Genomic DNA, 26,979 nt, shown 5'->3' with positions numbered 1-26,979 from the left:
ACAAAATGAAGAAGAAGAACGAACAGATGAAGATGAAGAAATGGATGGGGAGAGTCTAGGTCCTAGTTTTAATTTTTATTTTTATTTTAATTTTTAATTGTATAAAGTAATTTTAATTATAAATGAACAATTATTTTAATTTCAGTTTGTATATATTAATATTTAATATTATATATATATATATGATATATGTATATGTATAATATTATTTTAAAATTTAAAATTAAAATTATTGTAGTTGTATCGAAAAATATACCCCAACAAAAGTAAAAAAGTTGACCAAACTTAGAAGAACTATTTGTTACGAAAATATCAGAAATAAAAAATAACTTTTGTAACGAAGAAATTGTTGCGAATGAGATTTCGTTACAAATGGGCAATTTTTTGGTAGTGAACAAAACAAAAATATTATATTATAAAAAAATAAAAAAGAAGTTGAAAAAAAAAAGTAAAAATCTAGAAGTACAGGTACTTTTAAAATGATTTTAAAACAAATGTGCAAACTTACTATTTACCAAAACTCTAATGCGTGTTATTATATGTTACTATAAAATTTTTAGATAAAGTGTTGTTAAAATTTAAATTAATTTTTTTATATAGATTTTCAATTTTTAAATTTTAAAATATAAAAATTAAAAAGCTTACTAATAAAAACTTTTTTAACTAATAATTAATTTTAATCCTAACATTCATAATTCAAAATCTATCCCTCCAATATAGCAAATGCATTAGGTCTGCATTTAAATATTTTCATTAAATAAATGACAGAAGTACTTATTTTAAGAAACAAATAACTTGAAATATACAAAAAAAATATAGTTATATTCTTTCTGATGGCCGAGACTACATTCCAGAAGAAGAATTCTAACGACCACCGTTCTTCGCCGCTTCTCCGTCGACCACAGCGCCAATTTATACCATCATTGAGAGGTTGCCACCACCAACATAAGCTCGAGAAGAACGCATTAAAGGACTACGTCTTGCTATGGTCGGTGCCGTTACGATATTCTTAGAGTTTAGATTCCGGAACGCAGATTTCATGCTTGCCGACTTCCGTTTCCTCGCCGGAAGGCTCTCCTGAAGCTGGCCGGGTGTTCATTTGACATAAACAATTTCTGATTTTTCTTTGCCGGAGATATCATTCATGGCGGGGTTTATGTGGTTCTCAGTTAGGAGATTCACTTCATTATATAGATAGTTGGCTTAAAGAAATATACAATTAAAAAATAATAATAATAATTGCTATTATACTATACAATTAATTTTTTTTTATTACAATTTTACCAATATATAATTATAAATAATTTTTTAAATATGAATAAATGCATAATCATAATAATAATAATTTGTTATATACAATTTCAATTATGTATATAATATTGGATAAGCTCAAATTAGTTAATATTAATTAACTTATATACTACACTTACATACACATATTTTTATTTTTTTAATATAGCACGTATTTAAAAAATAATTATTAATTCTAAATACATTTTTTGCAATACAAAAAGTAATTAGAAATAAGTGAAGATACAATTACATCACATATGATTTTGTGTATAATATGAAATAAATAATTTAATATAGTATCATTTATATATATATATATACAACAATTAAAAAGAAAGAAAAATATATAAATAACCATTGTATATGTCTTACATATTATTTAAATAAAATATAAAAATTATTATTTGCAATGGTCAATCCAATTGTACAGCCAATAAAACAAAATTCAAAATAAATAGAAATTCATATTTTTTGAAAAGGTGGGTCCCACATTGAGTTCAAATATAGATATATTAATTAATCATTTATGTAAATATAATATATATTATTTATATAAAATAAATAATAACGTATGTTAAAATAATTAATTCAAATCTTATACTAATTGATAATTTTATATATAATTTTTAGATTTGAAATATTTAAAAAATAAATATTAATTAATAATAAATTAATAACATAAATATCCTACACTATAAATATATATTAAATGTATTAAAAATATATTGAAGAAAATAAACTTATAAAGAAATGATCAATAATCAATTAAATTGTATCATCAATTAAAAAAATATATATACAAAATAATTAAACCAATCAAATTATACAATCAATAAAAAAAATACAAAATAACTTCAACCAATCAAATTACACGACGAATCTAAAACATATTGGCTCACAATGCTTTAACCAATCAAAAATTTTTAAAAAAAAATTTAAAATTGCTCTAAATTCATGCTTTACATTGTGGCGGAGGCCACAATGAGCTCCTATAATATTATATATATATGATATGTGAATGATAGTAGGCGAGCAGTGAGGAGGTTCAGATAATGCCGTGTCTGCATTGTATGTTATTAGATGGCAAGGTTCTCATGAATACAATGAGCGAATGAGGAAGGTGAGTAATCGAAACATATATTTATAACACGTAACGACAGAAGAAGTGAATGTAACTGCGTAAAAACTATTAACACATAAAACAACTTCACTGGTACTTGATCTTAAGGAATTTACAACAAGACTTCGCCCAGAATCAGAACATTATAAGCAAGAAATGCTACTGTCACTAGAAATTATGTTGCCCAATAGATCCACAGCTATGCCCCATTAATTGTCCTAATCTCTGTCTCATTAATGGATTTAACCTTCAGTTACCTTTCTTTTATCAAAATCGAATTCAGATCAGCAACTAAGCAGGTCGACAAGGCTCCCGCGTACTTAGCTACGTTGAACTACCTATAATATGTTAATAAATACGACACGAAACTACGCTAAAATAGTTTATTCTTCTCTGTTTTTCCACAACAAAATAGAATTCTAATCCTAAAATTTAGACACAAATATGACTCTTGGATAGAAGTGAAAATGGAGAAATCTTGATATTTCCCTACTTACTAAAGAAAAAAGTAAAACTCTACATTACAAAAGCAAGAAAACAAAGCAGTAAACTATTCTAGAAAGCAGCAAAGTGAGTGGCCAGAGGAGGAGAAAATCTCAACTCCTCTAGCCATTCCTATATACAGAACTCTTCTACAATGTTGGAGCTTTCGGAAAAAACTAAAACTCTGCACAAAATGAACACTTGAATGCATGTATTCGTGTTTCTTTTACAAAAAAAATGAGTCTGGCCTTATTTATAGATTTAAGAGGTCGGCAGTTGCAGAGCAGTTGAGCGGTAGTTGGAACTGATTGGGTAGTTAGACGGTTGACGGCGGTTAATCTGTTGAAGCAGTTGCACCGGCCATAACTCACTGGGTGCTTCGCTCGCTTTAGACTGTAAGGACACAAACCTTCCTCGCTTGCCTAGATTGCTGTAGGGCATCAGCGCAGATCAAGCGATGCTGTCATCGCTGGCTGGTATCGGAATGGCAAGACCACTCAAAGATGAACACTTAGTGAATTTCTAGAGTGGTTCACTCTCCCTTCGCTGCGGTGGATGTCTGGTTGTTGGCGCCAGCACAAGCGGAAAGAGCGTCGCTTGCCAAGCCCAAGACGCCGTCGCTTGACTTTAAAAATTTAGCTTTTCTGGACCATAAAAATCTCTTAAAAAGACTAAAAACGTTAATAATCTCAACAAATATTGTGATTGTTTTCATACAAAAATTCAAGTAATACACTGTTTTTTCAATCGAAAAATATGCTAATATTTGGGGTTATCACCTACCCCTAAAACTGTTGAGTCATATATTGAAAAATTGGAGGATTGGGACAGTAAGAATCATTAGATTCTTACCTGATTGTGTAATACATCCACTTCGGCGATACAGGAGCAGCTTGCCCAATTTGAAACCGCTAAAGCAGCTTGGGATTTCTTGGCAGTCTACTTCCATGCTACTGGTTTGGCGCATTATTATTAGCTCTGGAGTACACTTCATGGTCAAATATAGGAACCAGCACAATCTGTCAACGACTTTATTGCTTAAGTGCAACCCATTTGACATCGGTTGGATCAGGCTGAGATCAGCCCTGATCATCTTCATCTCATTTCGATTTTGATCGCTCTTCGTCCAGAGTCTGAGGCATTTCATCCCTCCATGTTACATCGGCACCCGTTTCCTACATTGGATGCGGCTCTTTGAAGAAAATCTCTTTTACCTAACGAAGGCTCCCCCGCTTGATTCTGCTCTTGCGGTCACCGCTCGGAATCCTACTTAGAGTCGAGAACTCCGCTGCAAGCGATGTCAGTCCTCTTATCATAATCCGTGAGCGGTTTCTGCATTTATGAGCGCAAAAAATTGAGCGAAGCGGAAAGCCATGCATAAAATTGAGTGAAGTGGCGGCAGCACAAAAGTCGGCGAAACATTAACAGCTAGCCGCCACATTTAATTAGCACGGAAAGCAGCAAGCGGCGGTTGCATTCAATTCAGCTAGTCAGCGGCGGCTGCATTTATTGCCGCTGGTCAGCGGCGCATTTACTGCACCAGCCAATTTTATTGTCTTCTGCACCTGGAGCTGCTACATTTAATGCACCATATATCTCTCCAAGCTACCCATTTAAGTCATACGCTATTATTTAGCTAATTTTTTGTTGTTTTGTGTATTTTATCCTAGAACCCTCTAGAAGATAGGTAATTATTAGTAAGTTATAAATAGTTATTAGCAGTTATTTTTAGAGGTAGTTATTTATGAGAGTTGTAACTGCCAAGCTTCTAGAAGCTTTCGTCCCCTATAAATATTCCATCTCATTGTATATTTACATACATAACCATACATACAATAAATCATTCCATACTCTATTTTCTCTATTTCTTCTCCTCTATATTTTTATCTAGTTTAATAATACGAGTTTTTCGATTTTGTATCTCGAACAAATTGATTTTCTCCCCATTTTCTTTTAATTCCTACATATTATTTTAGAAAATAAAATTTCCATCACAATTCTCCACCTTACCTTCACAAAATTCCATATTTGCACTTGAATAGTTCAAGCTAGACTTTCGACAAGGTTGTGGAAGGGTGGTAGAAGGGTCGACTATCGAAGTCTATGATCACATTGTATTCATTAACAGACATTAGGTAGTTCGTGGCAGTTAAGTACGCGGGAGACATAGTTAACGTACTCATAACAAACCATTCGTGCCGTAAAGTTTGTACATGCTTTGTACGTGAGGGAAAAAATGAGATAATAACTAACGTGTTAGTTGAGTCGAAGAGGACGCGTAATTTAAGGATTAGGTGAGCTACGAATTGTAGAAATTAATACAACGTTTCAGAACTGTAAAGACTGACTGTTATAATTACTGTTAGATAACAGGTAATAATGCCTTTTATAGGTTAGTAATAGAGGACGTATATGCATTTAATGCAAAACAGGGTATGTCAAGAACTGTGTAAGCAAGGAATTTGAATAAAAATAAATTTTAATTTCTTCAATTTTTTTTTTAAATATACTTTTCTTTAGTTATTTTAATTTAGTGTAATGAAATTATTCCTTTCTACCAAATAATATAATATTGATATTTTTAAACATTGTGTTATATTATTTTTTCTCTCTATTATTTGATAAGCTATTGTGTAATGATATATACATGGATATATTTTAATTTGAATTTGAATATTAAAAACTTGATGACATGAATCTAAATATATAAGTTTAAATAAAAAATAAAATAAAAAAAATTACTTTTTGGCGGGCTTGACCTTCCGCCTCATTCTCAGTAATCTAAATCAGACGTCTGGTCTCATGTTCCAATAGCAATCGACTATCCGTTTCTGCTCCTTCAATAATGATATTATTTTATATTTTAAAAAAATAACATCCCTACCGACCGGAAGACTCTCCTCTTTTCATCCGACTAATTCAGTCAGACATTAGATTTTTTTTTTCTTTTTGGCGTTTGAAGGACTACTTTCTTTTTTTGTTTATATTTGAATTTTAATTTTATAAATTTGATGACATGAATCTAAATGTATAAGTTTAAATATAAATATAATAAAGAAAATAATTACAAAAACTTTGAAAAAAAAAAAGAAAAAAAAAGTCTTACTTAATTGGTCGGATGAAGGGAAGACTCCGGTCAGGTTGGTTGGAATGGAGTTTTTTTTTTTTATATATATAATATAAATGTAAATCATTATGAGAGAGGGAATTAAAAAAAAAAAAGAAAGGTTGACAAATTTATGTAAATTAATATATTTGTAATTTATAATTTTTTTTTTTTACGTTATAAAAAAGTTCTATTATGTACAAATCTATCTAAATTAATATATTTGTAATTTATCTGTATATACATTTATATAAATTAATTTATTGTTAAATTCTAAATGTTTTTTAGAAATTACATTATATGAAGAAGCAAGAGGTGAACAATAGACCAAAAAGGAAAAGAAAAAAAAAATCTAATGCCTCACCGAATTAGTTGGTTGAAAAGAGGACAGCCTTCCGGACGTTTCGGATGGATTTTTTTAACAATATAAAATTATACCATTATTGAAGGAGTATAAAAGTACAGTCGGTCGCTATTGAAATAGGAAACCAGGCGGCTGATTTAGTCGATGGAGGTGAACCGTCGACTCGGCAACAAAGAAATTATATAAAATTATATTCTTTTATATTATACTTTATTTTTTATTTCTGTATAAAAAAATTGTATTATGTACAAATTTATCTAAATTAATATATTTGTAATTTATAATTTTTTTTTTACATTATAAAACAGTTCTATTATGGACAAATTTATCTAAATTAATATATTTGTAATTTTTATGTATATACATTTAAATAAATAAACCTTTATGAGAGAGAATGAGAGAATAGACCAAAAAGGGAAAAAAAATGTCGGACCGAATTAGGCGGATGAAAAAATGAGAGTCTTCCGGTCGGTTAAGATGGTTTTTTTTAACAATATAAAATAACATCATTATTGAAGGAGCATAAACGTACAGTCGGTTGCTATTGGAACAGGAGACTAGCCGCCTGATTTAGTCGACTGACCAAGAGGCACACGTCGAGTAGGCCACAGATAATTTTTTTTAAAAAAAAATTGGTTGATTGCACACACATATATATAAATATATATTTATATAATTGATTATATTTCATTCTCTCCTATTTTTATGCCAACTGACCGGACGGTTCTCTTCCTTCTCATCCGACCAGACACTTCCTCTTCTCTTTCCTTTCGAACCGACTGGACAATTCTCCTCATTTCATCCGACCAAAGTATAATATAAAAATATATATTTATATAATTGATTATATTTCATTTTCTCCTCTTTCTATGCCAACCGAATGGACGGTTCTCCTCATTCTCATCCGACCAATTCCCTCGACCACTTCATTTTTATTTCAAAATATCTATATTTATATTATTTATTTATTTAAATCTATATATTCATATTAATATAATGAAATTTTAAAAATTTAATTTAAAATTTGAAATATATATCATTTTGTAGACAATTATTTTTTTAATAATACAGAAAAAAATTAAAAAAAGTAAAATATAATATAGTTTGAAATTTATTTATTAATATGTTTTAATTTTTTAATAAAATATTAAAAAAATCACTACAATATATTACCAGTAATCTCTACAAGTAAATCACTACAAATTAACAAATAGAATTGGAAAAACACAAACCTCAACAACACCCAATATTTCAACAACACCCAATATTCCAATATCCCAGTATAACTGACAACAGTGGGGTTAATTGATCAATTTACCCATACTCCACTACAATATTACCAATAAGTAGAACTGCCTAAAATAACAAATATTACAGTAATAAGGACATTTACGTAATAACAGGTAGCCTTCCGTACGACTACATGGGTATCAGTTATGTACAAAAGTATCTAAATTAATATATTTGTAATTTCTAAAAAGTTTTTCGAAACTACATCATATAAAAGGGGCAGGAGGTATTCCGTCCAGTCGGATTGACCGAATTAGTCGGTCGGAAAAAGGAGAGTCTTCTTGCGGATTGTGATTGCTTTTTTTAATAATATAAAATTTTACCATTATTGAAGGACGACGAACCTCAAGTCGGTTGCTATTACAACAGGAGACCAGACTGCTGATTTAGTAGACTCACAAGAACGCGAAACGAAACGTGGAGTGGGCTACAAAGAAACTATAATATTCTTTAGTTTTTGGGTTATAAATGTCCAACCCATCAATTTTAAAAGAGTTTTTTTTTTTTTTTTCATTTTAAAAATATTCTTTTACATTATACTTAATATTCTTCTGTTTTTGGTTTATAAATGTCCAATTTTTATTTTATTTTATTTTATTTTTCATTTTAAAAATATTTTTTTATATTATACTATATTTTTTTCTCTAATTTTTATATTTTATTATGTACACAATTATCTAAATTAATTTGTAATTTCTAAATATTTTTTAAAAAATTACGTTATATGAAGGAGGAAGAAGTGAACCGTCCATTCGGGCACAATTTTAAATCTCGATAAAAAAATAATATAAATATATGAAATGATCAACCGTCCAGTTCGCCACAAATTTTTTTTGTTTTACGTGCCCAACAAACTCAAAAACACCTGCATTAGTTTTAAATTGATTTTTTTAATATATCATAGGTTTCAGAAATTATAAAAAAATTATTGTATTAAAGTAAATATTACTATGCACAAAATGATATCCATATATTTTCTACAAGTAAATCACTACAAATTAATAAATGGAGTTGAAAAAACACAAACCTTTAACAACACCTAATATCCCAATATAATTAACAACAGTGATTGACCAATTTACCAATTTATCCATACTCCACTGTAATATTACCGACAAGTACAACTGCCTAAAATAACAAATATTATTTACATAATAAGATGTAGTCAATCCGTACCACTTCTCATGTGTTTCAAGATATATATATATATATTAATTGCTTGGTTCGGATTTAACTACAGTACCAAAGGGAAGGGCTCCGCATTTCCGATTCTCGAATTCAAGTGCGAAACCACCGCACCTGCCGGCGCCGTCGCCGGAATATTCTTTCATTTGGTCTCCTGTTTTTTCGCCGATTCTCTCTCGGTGTAGGACCCGTTGACTCGCTGTTGAGGAGGAGGAGAGATTTGTTTGTCAATAATCGCGATTAAATAGTAGGGTTTTCGTGAGGTGGAACTGAGCTGCTGAAATGGAGAGGTTGGGATCGGAGGCGGCTTTGGCGGGGATGGAGGCGAATATGAGGGACGATCTTTGCATGGAGATCGATTCTTCTTTCAAGGAGAATGTCGCGACCGCCGAGGACTGGCGGAAGGCGCTCAACAAGGTGGTTCCCGCTGTCGTGGTCCTTCGCACCACTTCTTGCCGTGCCTTCGACACCGAGTCCGCCAGTGCTTCCTATGCTACTGGCTTTGTGGTGGACAAGCGTCGTGGGATTATTCTCACCAATCGCCATGTCGTCAAACCTGGTTGAAAACTTTGACCTTATTTGGAGCTTTATCGCTGCAATTTCATTTTCCAGAAAGCTTTTGAAATGACTCTTGCTGTTCCTTGTTGTAGGACCGGTTGTTGCGGAAGCCATGTTTGTGAACCGCGAGGAAATTCCTGTTCATCCAATCTATAGAGATCCTGTTAGTTGTCGATTCTATACATTTAGTTTATTAGAACAATGCTTAGTCCGTAAGTTGTATCACCTTTTATCATTTATGTGTCAACAGCCCGTCCCTATCATTTTGGCCTGTATTTATTCTTAGTTCTTTTTGTAGAAAATGGTTATCACAAAGTAGTAATAAGTTCCTCAAATGGGTTATATCACGAAAATTTTTGGATGCTTACACCGAGAAACTTTATGATTTTGAAACTACTAGCAACTATGTTTGATGGGGTATCAGATAAATGTAAGGAGGGGGCCCTGGTGCAATATCTGTAAGTGATACAAAAGGGGACCTATTTCATAACTGTCTGCTGGTGATTAAGATGTTTTTGCACATCATTACCTTACAAAAGTTATTACATAAATGGCTCTTAGTAGATTTAGCTGTATTCAATATGCAAGGCAGTTTAGCTTTATATCTTGACTTTGGTCTCTTTTGAATTTTCTGAGCCAGTGTGCTCTTATTTCTTTGTGTTCTTAGTGCATATATTCCTTTGAAATAGGTTATATGCCATATTTAATTATTCCTATACTAATTTATCGTTATCAGTTGTGATCTAGTTTCATGTTGTTAGTGTCAATATAATTGCAAAATGAACCAAGTCAAAGTCCATTTGATGATATGGGCTTAGATATTTTTGAGTTTCCCTTGATTCACTGCCATATGTGCAACTCATTTTAGTTTTAAGAGTCTTTTGAGTTGGTGGTAGATTTTTAACATTAAATTAATCTTCTTTCCGGAGAGATTGCCTCCACTTGTTCAATAAATTCTGCTTAAGCTTGATTGATATTATTCTTAGAATGTAATTTCACAATATTGACCTTTGTAATTTGTACCCCTAGGTTCATGATTTTGGCTTCTTTGGCTACAACCCTTCTTCAATACAATTCCTTAGCTATGAGGAGATTCCTCTTTCACCTGAAGCTGCATGTGTGGGGCTTGAAATTAGGGTGGTTGGGAATGATAGCGGAGAAAAGGTTTGTGTCCAGTAGCTTTTCTCATGAAATCTATATATCCTGTTCTATCATGGATAACTCGCCATTAATTACACATTACATCTGTATCATTTAATATTTGTTGTAATGACGTGAAGTGGTTACTGACTGATTGTCATGCCTTGTCTGATTGTATGTCGAGGCTACCATTTAGTATGTTTTGACATATCGTTATGAATTCTATGATGTGTAGTTTCTGCTGTTCAATTTATTGTACCACTTCATCCCCTGCTCTTTGACATTGAACATTTTCAACTTTTCTATCAATGTTGTAGGTTTCGATTTTGGCTGGAACTCTTGCACGTTTGGATAGAGATGCTCCACATTATAAAAAGTATGAGTTCTATGAGATATTTTCTAATCTACATGTGCTTGATCGCTGGGTCGAAATTATATGATCATTGGTAAAGTAATAGATAATTACTAGTAGTTTTGGATTCATATAAACTAAGTTTATTTCTTTTAGAGAACAATGTAATATGTACTGGATATATATATATTTAGTGTACATATTTTTTTTCTTGTTAATTTTGCACATCTATGAAATTTATGCCACACAGTATGGTTGATGGCATAGCTTCCTTGGATCATGTGTTACCATTCTTTTAAGCTGTTTTAGAGCAATATTTAGTTTTTATTGTGAAATCTTATGCTGTTTTCCAGGTTGCCGTGATATTGAAAATTTGTCATTTATGCAGGGATGGTTACAATGACTTCAATACATTCTACATGCAAGTAAGTATTTTGGCAGGAGTACCTTAATATGCAAAGTGCTTGATGTTTTGGCTTCCTGCATTCATTATTGTTATTATTATTATTATTATTATTATTACTTCAGACCCCAAAACAAAATTGTTTCGAGCACCTTCACCATGATCTGGAAAAATGGTTTTTGTCTCTCAATGTAATTAATTTTGTGGATGTTCATTGAGTAACTGAGAGACTTATCAGCTAGTTCATGAAATTGTAAAATATGAGGGGGAAAAAGAAAATATTAAAGGAGGATATTATTGGTGATGAGAAATGGAAAACTGATATAATGGTATTCGTAGAATATAGGGGGTGTTCGTTTGTAGGATTTTAACAAAATCCTACTATTCATCCAAAATTTTTCCCCCAAAAACATCAAATCAAACACTTATTTTTCATTTTTTATATTATACTAAAAATCAATTTTACATTCAAAACATCACATCATCGCCTATTTATATCACATCATATAATTCAAATTTTTTTACTATTCAAATCCCAACTCAAAATCCAAACCCCCAAACAAACACACCCATAGTGTCTTGATCAGCAGTTTTCCATTTTATTTTATTTTATTTTTTTGTATTGATCAGTAGTTTCAGTTCTCTTAATGTGTCGCACATCTCTTTCTGCATTCTTTTCTGTTTTTTACCCATCTCTGGGAAACAGGCAGCTTCTGGGACAAAAGGTGGTTCAAGTGGTTCTCCTGTTATTGATTGGCAAGGCAGAGCAGTTGCCTTGAATGCTGGGAGCAAGACATCTAGTGCTTCAGCATTTTTCTTGCCTTTAGAAAGAGTAAGAACATGTTCACAAGAAAATGTTTTCCAATTTAGATGACCTTTAATTGATATTCTGTATTTTCTATGAAACAATGCTATATTAACCTGAATATGTATTTTCCCATTTGCAAAGGCTTCATGATCTAATGTAGTTTTCTATTGCTGCATCTGTTTGTATATTCATCTTTAGGATACATATATGTTTCCTATGCTTGTTAATGCTTTATTTTTGTGTCTTAAAATGGTGATCCTTCAACCACTTCTCCAAGCCAGTGGATATCATTTTTCCTATAGCTCATATAAGACTTTATGTGTGGATGCAAGTTCCTTTTGTACATTTGTTGTATTATGGGTATACCGAAGGGGTAAGATGACATGACTCAAATAAGTCCTTGTTCTCCATTTCGAGGTTTTATTGCTAAATAGTTATCATCAGCTAAGACTCTACGTAGCATGAAATGGGGCACCAATGGGTTTCTGGACAATCTTTTCATGGCCTTATTATTTCAACTCTTTGTTTTTTTTTTTTTTTTTGAATGTGAGCCATCCATGCAGATGTGATGAGCAAGAGATTGCACACTTCAGAAGTTTAAGCTTGTACTTGATGTTGTGTTTGTTGAATGAGGAGTTGAATTTAAGTTACATAAGTTTTATTAAATTATGCTTAAGATTCTTTTATCTTTTCTTAAAAGATTGTTTTGGAAATCAGGTTGTAAGGGCCTTGAGATACTTGCAGAAAGGAATAGAATCATTTAGTACTACATGGGAGGCAGTCACAATTCCCCGTGGTACGCTTCAGGTTTGTTAGTTCTTTCCTCATTATTTTTATGTTAGTCTTTTGCTTATGTTCTTTTGGGCTGTGTTCATATAGTTTAGTTATGTTAGGATTATAGTTCTTACGAAAATTTATCATCATATATTTAGAACTATGCCTATATTAATTATATTTTCCATGCTTCTTTGAATGGGAAAAAATGTACACTATTCTACTTGCACTACAAAATAAATGTTATTTTTTTTTTAAATCATGTTTTTGGGAAATTGTGACCCTTGTAATTGGATGTATTACTGAAAATTGACATGCAGGTAAAGATGTTTTGAAGATATTATTGGAGAAACTATATTACACTGATTAAAGCATTATATAATAAAAATATTTTATAATAGAGGCAGCTAAACTCATGCTTTGTTTGGTGCAAGCATTCTTAAGGACCTGAACACTGAGTGTAGAAAAGAACACGAGGAATTGTATATTTCAATTCTATATTCTAATAAATATATATACAATTTCTTGGCTTCCTTGTCCCCATTTGCAAGTGGGTGGTTTCCCAAGTAGTCTGTAGAATTGCTCTTTGGAGTGGGTGGTTTCCCAAGTAGTCTGTAGAATTGCTCTTTGGTGTGTATGGGTTTCTTGCGGTAGTTTTACTACCATTCACCGTGTTTCTTTTGCCCATTTGTTTGATTTGGCTTCTCTGTAGCAACCTTGTTTAGTACCAACATCAGATGTTTGGAGCTTAGAAAAAACAAAATTTTATGTTGATGGTATTTCTAACATGATACCCTTAGTCCCTTACAACTTTCTTCCACATGTGCTAGAGGTATTGTTTTAGTTAGAGAGGGGAATCCTGTTCTACCCAAATTTGAATTAGTACCAGGTCAAATTCAAAGTATAGGCCAACCAAAAAAATCATAACAATCTTTATTTATGAACCTTTTGATAAAGACTGTACGCTTTCTACAATTTAAATCAAGTGTTGTACAATAATCAAGTTCCTGCCACTGATTTTGCAAAAAAATTGTCATACTCTTTCACTAATTTCGTACCTTTTTTTGCTTCCATTGTCTTTGTCTTGATATTATTGATAAGTATTGCATCATTAACCTTGGAATGTCTGATGAAGGGCATCCTAAATTGCCTTAGCTGTATAAGAAACATGTTTTTTTTTTTTATCATTTTTCTTAAGAATCATGGCATTCAATAACACCAAGAAATGATCATTGAGTTCTTTTCTCCCCATGCTTCAAGTCTTGCCGTTCCAGCATCTGGTACTGTTTCCAACAGATAGCTCAACTTTCCTTTTCCTTTAAGAAATGTTCAAACGAATTAAGACCAAAAGTAATTTTTTTTTTTTCATTTAATCTATATGCTGCCTGAATATTTTGAAGTTCTGATGTGCTCTGTGTGATTTGATCTTCCATAGCTGAAGAAAATTATTGTATTGAGGATGTAGTATCCGCCATAGTTGAAAGGACAAAATATGTATGTATAGTAAAACAGCAATGGACAAACCTTTTGTTTTCTCCTTTTCTCTTTTTTCTCTGTTGTGGTTAAGGATGGGGGTTTGGAAATCAGGTTGTAAGTTTGAAACAGGGCTAGTACTGTTTGTTTACTCTCATATTAATAAATATTTTTGAAGAACTTGAAACCAAGATGGTTGCATATAATCACAATTCTGTATATTTTGAACCTCTTAGTGCATTATATGTTGACTTTCATTCTCATATTCATGATATAGGCCACATTTCTCCACAAAGGATTTGATGAGACGCGAAGGCTTGGATTCAGAAGTGAAACAGAACAGGTATTTTCTTTATTGTTTGTTCTTTTTATCATGCGTTTCCATCTTCAGTTTCAAGTTCTTTTAATCATAGATATATAGCCCCGCTAATAATCTAACCAACCCAATGATTGTATTTGTTTCTATGTTTCAGTTAGTGCGCCATGCTTCTCCAACTGGGGAAACAGGAATGCTTGTTGTTGACTCAGTTGTGAGTACTGATCCTTTGTTATATTGTCATCCTACAGTTCATCCTAGTAATTTGGTCATCAAACCTGATACTCTTTGTTTTTATTGTTTCTTTATTATCTATTTGGTATAAATAAATCGGCCATGCTCTTGTGTGGGTTTTAGGTACCTGAGGGCCCAGCTCACAAACGCTTGGAGCCAGGTGATGTGCTTATTCGGTTGAATGGTGAGGTATGCTTGCGTTAATTTATTTTTGGCAGCTATATCTATTATTATCTATCCCTTATTGAATATGATTTGCTTGGAAATTTTTATGACAAATGTTATGCTTTTCCCACTTTTATCCTTTATTGAAACAATTTCCCAAGTATATAAATGGAATATTGTGGTCTGGCAACTTGTCATCTACTTTTTAAACAAGTGATGGTTGGAGTTATTACTTTGGGCACCTGCCGTGCCATGCTCCACGGCAGGGAAAAGGCCTTGTGCCATGCCATGTGTATGCTATTTACAATTATTTATGTTTTATAAATTACTACCTTTTATTTTAAATATATTAATTCAAGAACTTTGTGCAGGTGACCACCCAGTTTCTGAAGATGGAAAATCTTCTTGATGATAGTGTTAATGATAAAGTTGAACTTCAAATTGAAAGAGGTGGTAAACCGTTGACTTTAGATTTAACGGTGAGATTTCATGTTTAGCTGTAATTACTGAAACTTCCATAGAATTTTGAAATTTGCATCATGAGACTGGTGAAATTATTTTTAAGCTTGAAATCCTTTCAATGTATAGAATACAAACCAGGCCTATGCCCTGCCCTTTGGTATTTCTCCCCAATATAATTAAATTTAATCCTGTAATTGAATTAAAGTTATTAGTAAGATTCTGATCTATGTGAATTTCCATTCAACAGTTGTAGACTGTGGGATAAGTAGTTACTGTTGTTGCATTGGAAATTCATAAATAATTATATATATATATATATTTAGAATCATGGTATTGAAATGTCTAAATTGCTTGTTTTGTAGCTATTTACCTTTATATTAGATGGAAAAATAGAACCCTAAAATGTTCTAATATCCTTTTTTATTTGTTAGATCTTTTTCTATGTATTCAAAGTTTTGGTCAACCAAGAGCACATTGATAAGGTCCTTATATTGCATATATCTTCTTTTCTTAATGTATTTCAGGTTCAGGATTTGCACTCTATCACTCCAGATTGCTTTCTTGAAGTGAGTGGTGCTGTTATTCACCCTCTGTCATATCAGCAGGTTGGCCGAAACTTCTCTTTCTCTTTGTCTGTCTTTTGAGAATTTTGTGGCCTAATGATTGTATTTAGTGAATGCTGTACTCAAATATAAAACATAGTCACAAACTACCGTGGATATGGTTAATGAAATTTTCAGATAGAAAACTCCCAACCTCTGAACTTAAGGATAAGCCTTTACATTATCTAACGACTACAATGAACTAAATGATCACCAATTGTAGTCTGCTTGTTTTGGGAAGAGGGAAAGGTAGTATCACAATGAAGATGATGGAAAGCAAACCTCTTTGGACCAATCAATTGTTGCCAGACAGATAAAATTCCGTTCTGATTTTTTTCTTTTTCTTTTTCTATTTGTTGCTTCATTTGAATGTGGCTCTATATCTTGAATGCTAATGTAAAAGGCTTTTCTTCTTTTCCATCTTACCAATTGTAGGATATTTATTTAGAAAACCATATAAAAACAATCACCTCCAAGTGTATTAGTATGAGTATTGTAAATTAGTGTCATGCATAAAATGGCTACAACTCCCACAATGCATCAGAATGGAGCATAAAGATACTCCGTCGATGCCTAGAAGTTTATATTGTTAATCTTTGTCAATATCAAGTATTTTTCTATCTTGGCATAAAACCAAAGTAAAAAACAGAAAATAAAAATGGTGCATCCTTAAACAAATAAGGTTCCATCTGCCGTCTATGAATTCGGGCATGTGTCTGTCTGGGGGTTTGAATTTTGGATTTGGGATTTGAATAGTAAAGTTTCTTAAATAAAATAATTGTATGATGTTATATAAATAGATATTGATGCGATGTTTTGAATGCTAAATTGATTTTTAGTATAATAAAAAAAATATATGTTTGATTCGATGTTTTTGAGGAAAAAAATGGGTTAAAAGTTGAAATTTTGTAATGTTTGATAAAAGAACACAGCCGAAGAATAATGGATCATAACAACTTCAGAAGAAACATATTGAAAACTCTGCAGGCAATGCGGACGGTGATTAGGGAACACAACATTTCTTTTTATGTTACAATTAACTCCTAAACCTAGCTTGTGCAAATTATGTTCTGTTGGTCTAGGTCATTTTATATTGTGTTCTGTACTTTGTTCTTTGCCATAAATTTGTTCATTTTGCATACAGGCCAGGAACTTCCGATTTCAATGTGGTCTTGTGTATGTTGCAGAACAAGGGTAATGCAAATTTATACTTCAGCATAACTCAATTTCAATTGTCCTGTCCTTTGTTCTCTGTATTATGGAGGTGTTCTACTGTTCTCCACTCTCCAACATGTCCGAGCATCTACCTAAACTTGAATTTGACATCATTTAATCATTTGTTATGTGTCTCAGATATATGTTACTCAGGGCGGGGGTTCCACGGCATGCTATTATTAAGAAGTTTGCTGGTGAAGACATATTGAAACTTGAAGATTTTATCTCTGCTCTCTCTAAACTATCAAGAGGTGCAAGGGTACCATTAGAGTATATAAGTCATACAGATCGTCACCGTAGAAAGGTAATCATGATGCCTCAATAGCATTATGTACAACCCCATTCAATGTGATATAAAACTTTTTTGGTTTAAATAACTTAGTATGTGCTGTAATGTCTGTCTATTTCTTTGAAAGGATCTTACTATGTTGTGTAGACTAAGACATGAGCTATTCGTTTTGAGTTGTATAGTGGAATACTTTTTTGGTTGAGTTTTGGAAGAATTTTAAAAATGATTTTTTTGCTGCAGTCTGTCCTAGTGACAATTGATCGCCATGAGTGGTATGCTCCTCCTCAAATATACAAGCGTGATGATACTTGTGGCTTGTGGACTGTAAAACCTGTGTTGCCACCAGACTCTCCACTCTTATCACCTCTGGTCAATGACATTGAACGAGATTTAGCAAGCAATAGAATTTCATCATGTGCTGCTGAGGTCACTCCAATAGAACAAGCACATCAATGTGTTGGCCAAGAGGCAATGGATGGTGTGACTAATATGGAAACTAACTGTGAACAAATTGTTGAGGGCCCGCATACTTCAGATGAATCTGACGCTGGGACCAAAAAAAGGAGGGTGGAGGACTTATCGACTGATGGTACTTTATCACCTGACTGTTCCTTACATGAATCTAGGGAAGAAAGAATAGAGGACACAGGAACAGAAACCCAAACAGTTTTGAGGGATCATCAAAGTGCTGCAGCTGGAGCCACTAATGCTTCCATAGCTGAGCGTGTGATTGAACCAACTCTTGTGATGTTAGAGGTAACTATATTAAATGATAATTTCATGTGTTTTATGCTGTTTGTTTCAAAATTCTTAATTTTCAATTGGCATGAGAAATTTATGGCAACACAAGTAGGCTGATCTAATGGATGATGATGGGTTATTATAACTTGTAAAGTTGAGCTTGGAATGCTGATAGGAGGTTTCAGATGATGGCAATTTGACTAGGGGGATGTTGGTCCTTGTGATGAAGCAGGGCTAAGGTGTTAATCTTTATTAGTTAACATTTTTTTTTTCTTCAAAATTTCCTCTTTTGCATGTTTTCTGCTGGGAGAGTGAGGGCATTGATGGTGAGACAGGGAGATTTTAATGGCCACTACATCATCTGAAAGGGTGTAAATGTTTTCCACACTTAGATCTAAGTGAGACGACCCTATTGGTACATTTTGATTAGTTTCGGAATTGATATTCAACTATATTTCTGTGACTTAACTAAAATAAAGAAGTGTAGATTACTGTATTTCTAAAAGAGTAAATAGCATGACAAAGTATCCATGACAGGACATACTTCACCACTCGAGAGGACAATGCTTGTCCAGAAACAGTCAATACTCTGACCAAATTATATGGCAGAGTGATTTGCTTCTCTATATATGATTGAAGCTGGAAGTTATAGAACATATGGCCAGAAATTCATTAGTCTAGAATATTAAGCATTGAAAGTCTGAAAAAAAAGTAGAGGAGCCATTTTTCTTGGTGCACTAATGAATGAGCTTCTTACCCAGTTGGTGCTTTATATTGGCGTTATTATTAATTCAGCCGCATTCCTTGCGAATGTAGCTTTTGGTTATTATGGTTGAGTTGAACTGTAAACTTGTAGGTTCATGTACCATCTTCTTGTATGCTTGATGGGGTGCATTCGCAACATTTCTTTGGAACTGGTGTCATCATATATCACTCTGAAACCATGGGATTGGTTGCTGTTGATAAAAACACTGTTGCCGTGTCTGTCTCTGATGTGATGCTGTCTTTTGCTGCTTATCCTATTGAAATTCCTGGAGAGGTAATTTTATTCCATCTGATCTATAAAAGACTATGATGAGGTGATACTAAGAAGCCACTTAACATTTTACAGGTTGTTTTTCTTCATCCTGTGCACAACTTTGTGCTTGTTGCATATGACCCCTCTGCTCTTGGTGCTGGCGCTGCTGTAGTAAGGGCCGCTGAACTACTTCCTGGTATGTTAGCTGGTTACATGAGTTATCGAGTGGATAAGGCTGCTGTAAAATTTGCTTATATATATATATATATATATATATAGAGAGAGAGAGAGAGAGAGAGAGAGAGAGAATATAGTTAGTTTTATGTAGTGTTATGGCTGCTATCTGTACTATTGGTTCATGGTAAGGAATTTGGTTATTTTGGTATGGGATTCTCATCCTCTCTTTCCTCACTGTTAAAAATTTACCAAATGATCCTGAACAATGACTCAGCATTTGCAATTGTACTTATCATACCTGTTTTATGTTATTCATTTATAGCTCATTGAATTCTACTATATTCCCTCTCTCATGTGCATGAATAATAGCTTATCATATTTCATGGCTCAGAACCTGCTCTTCGTCGTGGAGATTCTGTATGCCTTGTGGGATTGAGTAGGAGCCTACAAGCAACTTCTAGGAAATCGTTTGTCACAAATCCTTCTGCTGCTCTGAATATTGGTTCCGCTGATTGTCCAAGATACAGAGCAACCAATATGGAAGTGATTGAGCTTGATACAGGTTTGTATGAATCAGCCTTTCTTTATCCAACTATATCCATTTAGCCTTGTCTGGTTTTTCTTCTTGTCATTTGCCTCAGGTTTAAGAAATATTGGGCCTTGATTTACATTGTCGTCATGTTTCAGATTTTGGCAGTACATTCTCTGGTGTTCTTACAGATGATCTTGGAAGGGTTAAAGCTATATGGGGGAGCTTTTCAACACAGGTTTGTTTTCTTGATGTTGCTTGCATTCATGTACACTAGTTGCTTCATCTCTAATTTACAGCACAGACTTCAATCTTCCAGCTCAAGTATAATTGTAGCTCGTCTGAAGACCATCAATTTGTTCGTGGTATTCCAATTTATTCAATAAGCCAGATACTTGATAAAATCACATCTGGTGTGGATGGTCCTACCCTGCTGATAAATGGAATCAAAAGGCCCATGCCACTTGTAAGAATGCTAGAGGTTGAACTTTATCCCACTTTGCTCTCCAAGGCTAGGAGTTTTGGCCTGCATGACTCCTGGATCCAGGTAGTTCTTTATGCATTTCTTCTGTACTTGTTACAGTAATTTGATTCCCTTAGTGCTATACTTTGGGCTAATGTGTCTTTATATCAGTTAGGATTCTTTATGCATATCTTCTGTACCTATTACCGTATTTTGATTCCTTTGTTGTTTTTGTTTTGGGCAAATGGGTCTTGCTTCTGTTAGAGGATTCATATGGATTACTTGGTTTTTTATTTCCTTTATTTGTCTGTCTTGATTAGTTGTTCCTAGTTTTTATGTACTTTTAGCATACATATATTTACATATTTCTGCTAGAAGAATTTCTATCTGGACGTATACAGAAAAGAAGATTTTCATGGCCTATTTTGACCATCACATTTTGTTATAGCTGTAACATTACATGGATTAGTTTGGCCTTACCAGAAAGTGCAGTCTGTACTCCTGTGCTCTTAAGGATTATAACTCCTTTTATATGATTTAACATTTGCTTCAAGGAAAAATATGTTCTAGTCTTACATAATATTGAATTATATCTAGGTTTGGTTTTATTGATACAGGCACTGGTAAAAAAAGATCCTATAAGACGACAGGTTTTAAGGGTTAAAGGATGTTTAGCAGGATCCAAAGCGGAAAATCTACTAGAACAGGGTGACATGGTTTTGGCAATCAATAAAGAGCCTGTTACGTGTTTTCATGATATCGAAGATGCGTGCCAAAGACTAGACCACAGTAATGGCATTGAGAATGATGGGAAGCTTACAATGACAATATTTCGTCAGGTTTTCTAATGTTTCTACATTTTCAGTTGCCCTGCATTTACTGGACAACATAGTTTGCTCCTTTCCGTATATATTCTTTCTTGTACATGTGAGAAATATCTAATTATGATGTCTAACAGGGTCGCGAAATCGATCTAGTGGTTGGAACAGATGTTAGGGATGGGAACGGAACCACTCGTGCCATAAATTGGTGTGGTTGTATTGTTCAGGATCCTCATTCAGCCGTCCGAGCTCTTGGATTTCTTCCTGAAGAAGGGCATGGTGTTTATGTGGCCAGGTGTACTTTTTGACTCAAGTTAATTTATTAGCTAGAGTTACCATCATTCTTGGTGAACTTCCAAAGTATTGTACTCAATTGTAAAGTTGAAATCTTGGTAGCCAAATTGCAAAGTTATGTTTCTTATGGTTTAATTAAATATTTCAGGTGGTGTCATGGGAGTCCAGTGCATCGCTATGGTTTATATGCGTTGCAATGGATTGTTGAAGTGAATGGGGAACCTACTCCCGATTTGGACGCTTTTGTTGCTGTGACTAAGGTATGTCTCATGCTCTATAGTGAAGGCTTGGACATTAGTTGGAGCTATGAAGTTGTAAACATTTGATTACCTGGGTCCCAAAAGCAATCTAGTATTATTTATGTTGATTATTTTATTTTAATTGTAAGGCTGCTTTTGTAAACTATTAATTATACGAAGCACTTAATAATAGGAAATCGAGCACGGGGAGTTTGTTCGTGTAAGAACGGTGCACTTGAATGGCAAGCCTCGAGTGCTGACACTAAAGCAGGACTTGCATTACTGGCCAACATGGGAGCTGAGATTTGACCCTGAGGCTTCAATATGGCGTAGGAGGACAATCAAGTCGCTAGATTGCAGGTCCATGTGATTCCTTTATGTGTGCAATGCTGCTTTATCTTTCGACTTAAATGCTGCTGCAAAGAATGAGAAGTTGCCTTGGAATATTTCCTCAAAATCATTTAACTGTCTTCCTTCATCCATAGTTGCCACCAATATGAGATTAGCAGCCAATTATTTGTTGTATATTTTTTGCTATAAAGAGACAAACAGGCTGAGCCCTACACATTTGCATGTAGAAATAGTATTATATAGGTCATGCTTGTTTTGAAACAATTAAGGGTTTTCCTATGTTTTATTACTATTGCCTGTTATTTATATTAAATATTTTGTTTATGTTTAACATCTCATCTTTCTCAACGAGTTCTCTCAGTTACTTTCTGTAGTAGTGCCTTTTTTTTTAAACCTATTTTTTGAGGGGGATTATTAGAATGTGAATTAACAAAAGTAAGAACAGCCAACAAGGACACTTCTCTGATACATGGATGCTATTCATTTATGCCCATACACATTTACCTTCTAGAAATATAGACAAAGTCAGGAATTGTTGAAGGAACATGTTTTCACATTATTTGCTATTTGGTAGAACCAAACAGGCATCAACAATTGCTTCCATTATTCACTTGAAACTCTTCAGAGTTGAAATAAAAGATAATCAAAAAAAATGAAGAACATATCATCCTTACAATATATGACGAGAAAAAAACATTAACTCCTTTTAAGTGGTTACCTTAGATGGACATTGGACACCCCCACCCACCCCACAAATCCATATAAAAGATAGGCATGCTTGAACTAGATTGCTAAGTTCTTGTAGTCACCTGAATGCTAGCAAGTGAAGAGCAGAACATCCCACCAAAACAAGCCCCCAGAAACTCTCCAGATAATCATTATGTGCTGCTGTAGAGTATAGGTTCAAAGTAGGATACAAGTTTTCAGGTGGTCCAGTCACGTAAACAAACCTAGGTGGTGGCGGTGATCTTGGTGGGGATTGTGGCTTTGGGGGTGGTGGGGATGGTGGTGGTGGTGGTGGTGGCATGATCTCCGAAAGCAAAGTTGGTGGAGGTGGACAATCTCCCACAGGAGGTGAAAGTTGAGGGGGTGGCGGAGGCGGCGGTGATGGTGATGGAGGAGGAAGATCCGGCAGCACCTGGTTGCAAGGATCACCACAAGGGCATTGCCCACACTTAATGCTCGGATCTGTATCCTTTGCAGAAACTGTGACATGGGCAGTAAAGCAAACCAGAAACTGGACGAACATTGTTAGCAGTAACAGACTCCATCTGTACATCTTCGGTGCCATTCCAGGTATACCCAAAAGGTTAAATCTAGTGACACAAAGGGCATAAAAAAAGTTGCGATGAGTTTATATGCTTGAAGTGCCTTGAAGGGCAGCACATTTTATGCTTACTGGTTAAGCGATTGTTCGAATGGGCGAGGGGAGGTGAAACTCTTTACATAGATGATGATATAAAGGCAGAGTGCTAATAGGTGGACTTAATTACAGGTGGACGTCGTCCAGTTGTATTAAATTGTTGTTATATCAGTAGGTCTTTTTCTTAAATCCATTTTACTTAAGAGGGTTGGTTAGATAGATGTAACAGAAAGTAGTAGCTAATAGGAGAATAGGTTCCATTTAGAAAGTGGTGGAAGAACATGTTCCTGATAGAGATTGTTTTTTGCCCTATCTGATTCTGTTACAGAATTTGGAATGGTTGGCAAAATCCCCTCTAAGGGATGGCTGAGAAATCATAGTTTAATTAAATGACATAAATTATATATTTTGCCTAATTGAGGCAAAGTTATGTTTCCTTTGGATCAAAGTCAGGAATCTCCTTTATTCTTTTGGCCTAGGCACGAATTTTCTTTGTTGTACTCTGGAGACTAGTCTTGTTTTTTTCCTTGTTAGAGATAGTTAGTTAAACCCACAAAATGTTATTATAAAAATGATTATTCGATGATTTAGTTAAACTGCATGCCGGGTTTGAAACGATCTTAACCAACTTTTTAATGGTAATTGTTGTTGGTTTTGTTCTCTATTAGTTAGTAACTTGGGTCTATGCATATTACATATGTTGAGTTCTTGGTTGGACATACATTCCATTTGGGAATTGTTTAGCATGCTGATTGGAAAAAATGATCAGCATATGAAAAACTAGCAAATAGAGAGGTAACATAGCACATACTATGCTATTTGAAATTGTGCAGTCTTGTGTTTTTTGACTATAATCATGTGATGTTGTATTTATATTATATTAGAATAAGTTGTCTGTTGTCTATCATTGTATCACATGCTTCTACCATAATTGAATGTGTTGTTAATACAGTAACTACAACCATTCTATTTGAGTATATATTGATTGATGTTCGTTGGAAATACTGTCTTTTTGGATGCTTTGGCATGTTTGATTTTTGTTGTTAATTTGTTATTTTAAATTTGTTTAATGGGGGAGTAAAGTATTTAGTGAAGAAAGCAAAAATGGAAAGCATATTTCAAAACACAAATGAACACCAGTTTCAAATCCTGTTAATGATGAAATTATCATTTATTTTTATTTTATTCTTTTTTATATTCTGATATAAAGGTGAAGATATATGTGATGGTAGTAGTAAGTAAACATAGACTGAATCTTCTTGTAACTTGGGTCAATAGATGATGAGCTGGGCCTCCACGTGATAGGATGGATGGATAACTTTGGTTAGGTAAGGTATGGTACTACTTTTATGAGTTGGATTACAAGAAATTGTAGATTTTGCAAAGTTTGAGAAATTATTTTAAGTTGGAGCCTGCCTGTTTTTATTATTTGAATTCGATTCCATTCGACTTATGGGCCTGTACTAAGGATGGCAATTGGGGCTGACTCGACTTTTTTTATGTCGGGCTGGAACCGGGCATGAGCAATTAGGTCCGTCCGGGCCGTTCCGTTTTTTATTATTTTAAATAGTTTTACTTGTTTTTCTTGAATTTTTAATTTAATCAAAATTTTATTCAAATGGATCCAAGTGAGAATTGAACTCATAACCATATATATAATTTTACCATTAAGCTATGAATTAATTTTTATAATTATTTCATTAGTTTATATATATAAATAAATATATTAAATACTAAATCTTAATTTTAATCAATCGGGTCGGCTAGGCACGATCCATCCTTTATGGGCTTGAATACTGCTCCGTTTAGTAGCATGCCGGGCCAAATATAGCCTGAAAATTTCGAGCTTTAATGACTAAGCACAATTCTTTTGTATCGAATTTAAATCGAATTTTCGATATTAATGTTTTAACTTAATGACAAAGTCAGCAATTCAGTCAGTATTATAAAATTTTAATATGGGGAAGGAATACATAAATAAATAGTAGATAAAGATATACCAATAGAAACTATATATATATATAGCAATCCGACCGACAATTAATGAATTTCGTCGATATGGTATAAGTGTTCCTCATTTCAATTCAATACGGCTCTCTATAATTACATATTATATTAGTTACTACTCCTTCTATTCCAAATATCCTTTAATATTTTTTTTTATTTGTTATAAACTCACTGCAATATTTCTAAATTTAAAAATAATTAATAATATTTATATATATATTAATATACATTTCACTTTATTTAATCATATTACCAAAAAAAATTATATTTTTCTTTCCAATCACATTACTTAATATCCAAATTATCTTAAATTACTATACTTAATACTTTCAGCTTAAATTCTCGTGATAAACACAAATATTTCACGCTATTTGGTACGGAAGAAGTAGGATATAAATGATAGATAAAAGATAATGTAAAATAAGCAGCGTTACATTCCGGTTCCAATTCCAATTCCAAGATAGGCAAAAAAAAATTGGTACGTGTACCCATGAAACAGCGCCACGTTTAGGAAACAGAGGCGGCAGCGCACAACACGTGGCAAGACGCGATTGCGCCACGAATCAAATCTTCTCTATAAAAGTATCAGTATCGGGTGTTCATTGGTGGCCGTGGATACAAACTCAGAGTACTCGAAGCCAGCAACAGCAGCAGCAATCTATTCTTGTATATCAACAAATAAATATCAAATCAGATAATCAGATCAGATCAGAATCAATCAATGGCGGTGATTGGAGTTCCGATATGCGTGCAGTGCGGGACGAGGAGCAATCCGTGCCGGTGCAAGGTGGTGGGGCCGACGCTGGGCTTCCTGGCCTTCGCGGCGGCGGCGCTGGTCGAGTGGCCCGTCGGCGCATTCGTCTACTGCTTCCGCCACATGAAGGGCCGCCGCATCATGGCGCATCCCGCCGCCGTCGTCTATCCCTCCGTTTCCAATTCCATTCCTATTTAATTAATGAAGTTCTCACTCACTTTCTCTCTGACTTAAATCGTGTATGTTTCAATAATCACTGCTCGGTAATTTAATAATAATAATAATAATACGACGTCGTTTCTCGTTATAGTAATACTTAATCATGGCAAAAAGTTTAGAGTTTTATATTACGGAGTGGCTTATTCGAATATGAATTCAAATAAATTAAGGGGAGATGATCATGAGATCTCGATCAAATACTAAAATTGAAGGTCTCGTGGCTATGCCATTGTTGACAAAATATATAAAATGAGTAAATATCCGTTGGGTGTTTTCTTTATCATCAAAATCACCTCTCCAATTGTTATCCGAGTACCAAAGAGATCAGTATTGCATTGCTTCATGTACTGTATTATTACGAGTATCCTATC

The 26,979-nt window shown here is 33.6% G+C and overlaps 3 protein-coding genes across 5 annotated transcripts; 2 read left to right on the top strand and 1 right to left on the bottom strand.

Annotated features, from left to right (window-relative positions):
- The first annotated feature begins 8,891 nt into the window (after positions 1-8,891).
- LOC127242006 (protease Do-like 7) lies at positions 8,892-22,620 on the top strand. Of its 3 annotated transcripts, none has more exons than XM_051261335.1 (24): positions 8,892-9,400; positions 9,492-9,562; positions 10,429-10,563; positions 10,857-10,915; positions 11,280-11,316; positions 12,001-12,126; positions 12,820-12,909; positions 14,627-14,692; positions 14,823-14,879; positions 15,023-15,088; positions 15,436-15,543; positions 16,051-16,131; positions 17,273-17,322; positions 17,482-17,647; positions 17,873-18,388; positions 19,230-19,412; positions 19,485-19,587; positions 19,960-20,130; positions 20,256-20,335; positions 20,402-20,644; positions 21,178-21,399; positions 21,519-21,676; positions 21,824-21,935; positions 22,108-22,620. In XM_051261335.1, the coding sequence occupies exons 1-24, from the start codon at positions 9,124-9,126 to the stop codon at positions 22,282-22,284; spliced, it is 3,354 nt and encodes a 1,117-aa protein (XP_051117292.1). In that variant the 5' UTR covers positions 8,892-9,123; the 3' UTR covers positions 22,285-22,620. The 3 variants fall into 3 exon arrangements, with proteins under 3 accessions (XP_051117292.1, XP_051117293.1, XP_051117294.1); XM_051261336.1 differs by having other exon boundaries at positions 20,417-20,644; positions 22,108-22,619; XM_051261337.1 differs by lacking the exons at positions 8,892-9,400; positions 9,492-9,562; positions 10,429-10,563 and having other exon boundaries at positions 10,865-10,915; positions 11,245-11,316; positions 22,108-22,618.
- A 450-nt stretch (positions 22,621-23,070) lies between these two features.
- LOC127242038 (leucine-rich repeat extensin-like protein 3) lies at positions 23,071-23,556 on the bottom strand. Its single transcript, XM_051261371.1, has one exon. It carries the CDS (start codon positions 23,554-23,556, stop codon positions 23,071-23,073), a length of 486 nt encoding a protein of 161 aa, XP_051117328.1.
- Positions 23,557-26,227: 2,671 nt separating this feature from the next.
- On the top strand, positions 26,228-26,696 carry LOC127242159 (uncharacterized). Its single transcript, XM_051261585.1, has one exon. The coding sequence runs from the start codon at positions 26,357-26,359 to the stop codon at positions 26,585-26,587; it is 231 nt and encodes a 76-aa protein (XP_051117542.1). The 5' UTR covers positions 26,228-26,356; the 3' UTR covers positions 26,588-26,696.
- The last annotated feature ends 283 nt before the right edge of the window (positions 26,697-26,979 follow it).

Source organism: Andrographis paniculata, unplaced genomic scaffold, assembly GCF_009805555.1.
Source record: "Andrographis paniculata isolate CXL003 unplaced genomic scaffold, ASM980555v1 Contig86END, whole genome shotgun sequence".
Taxonomy (NCBI): domain Eukaryota; kingdom Viridiplantae; phylum Streptophyta; class Magnoliopsida; order Lamiales; family Acanthaceae; genus Andrographis; species Andrographis paniculata.
The sequence above is the reverse complement of the archived record's forward strand: the minus strand, read 5'-3'. Positions and strand labels throughout refer to the sequence as shown.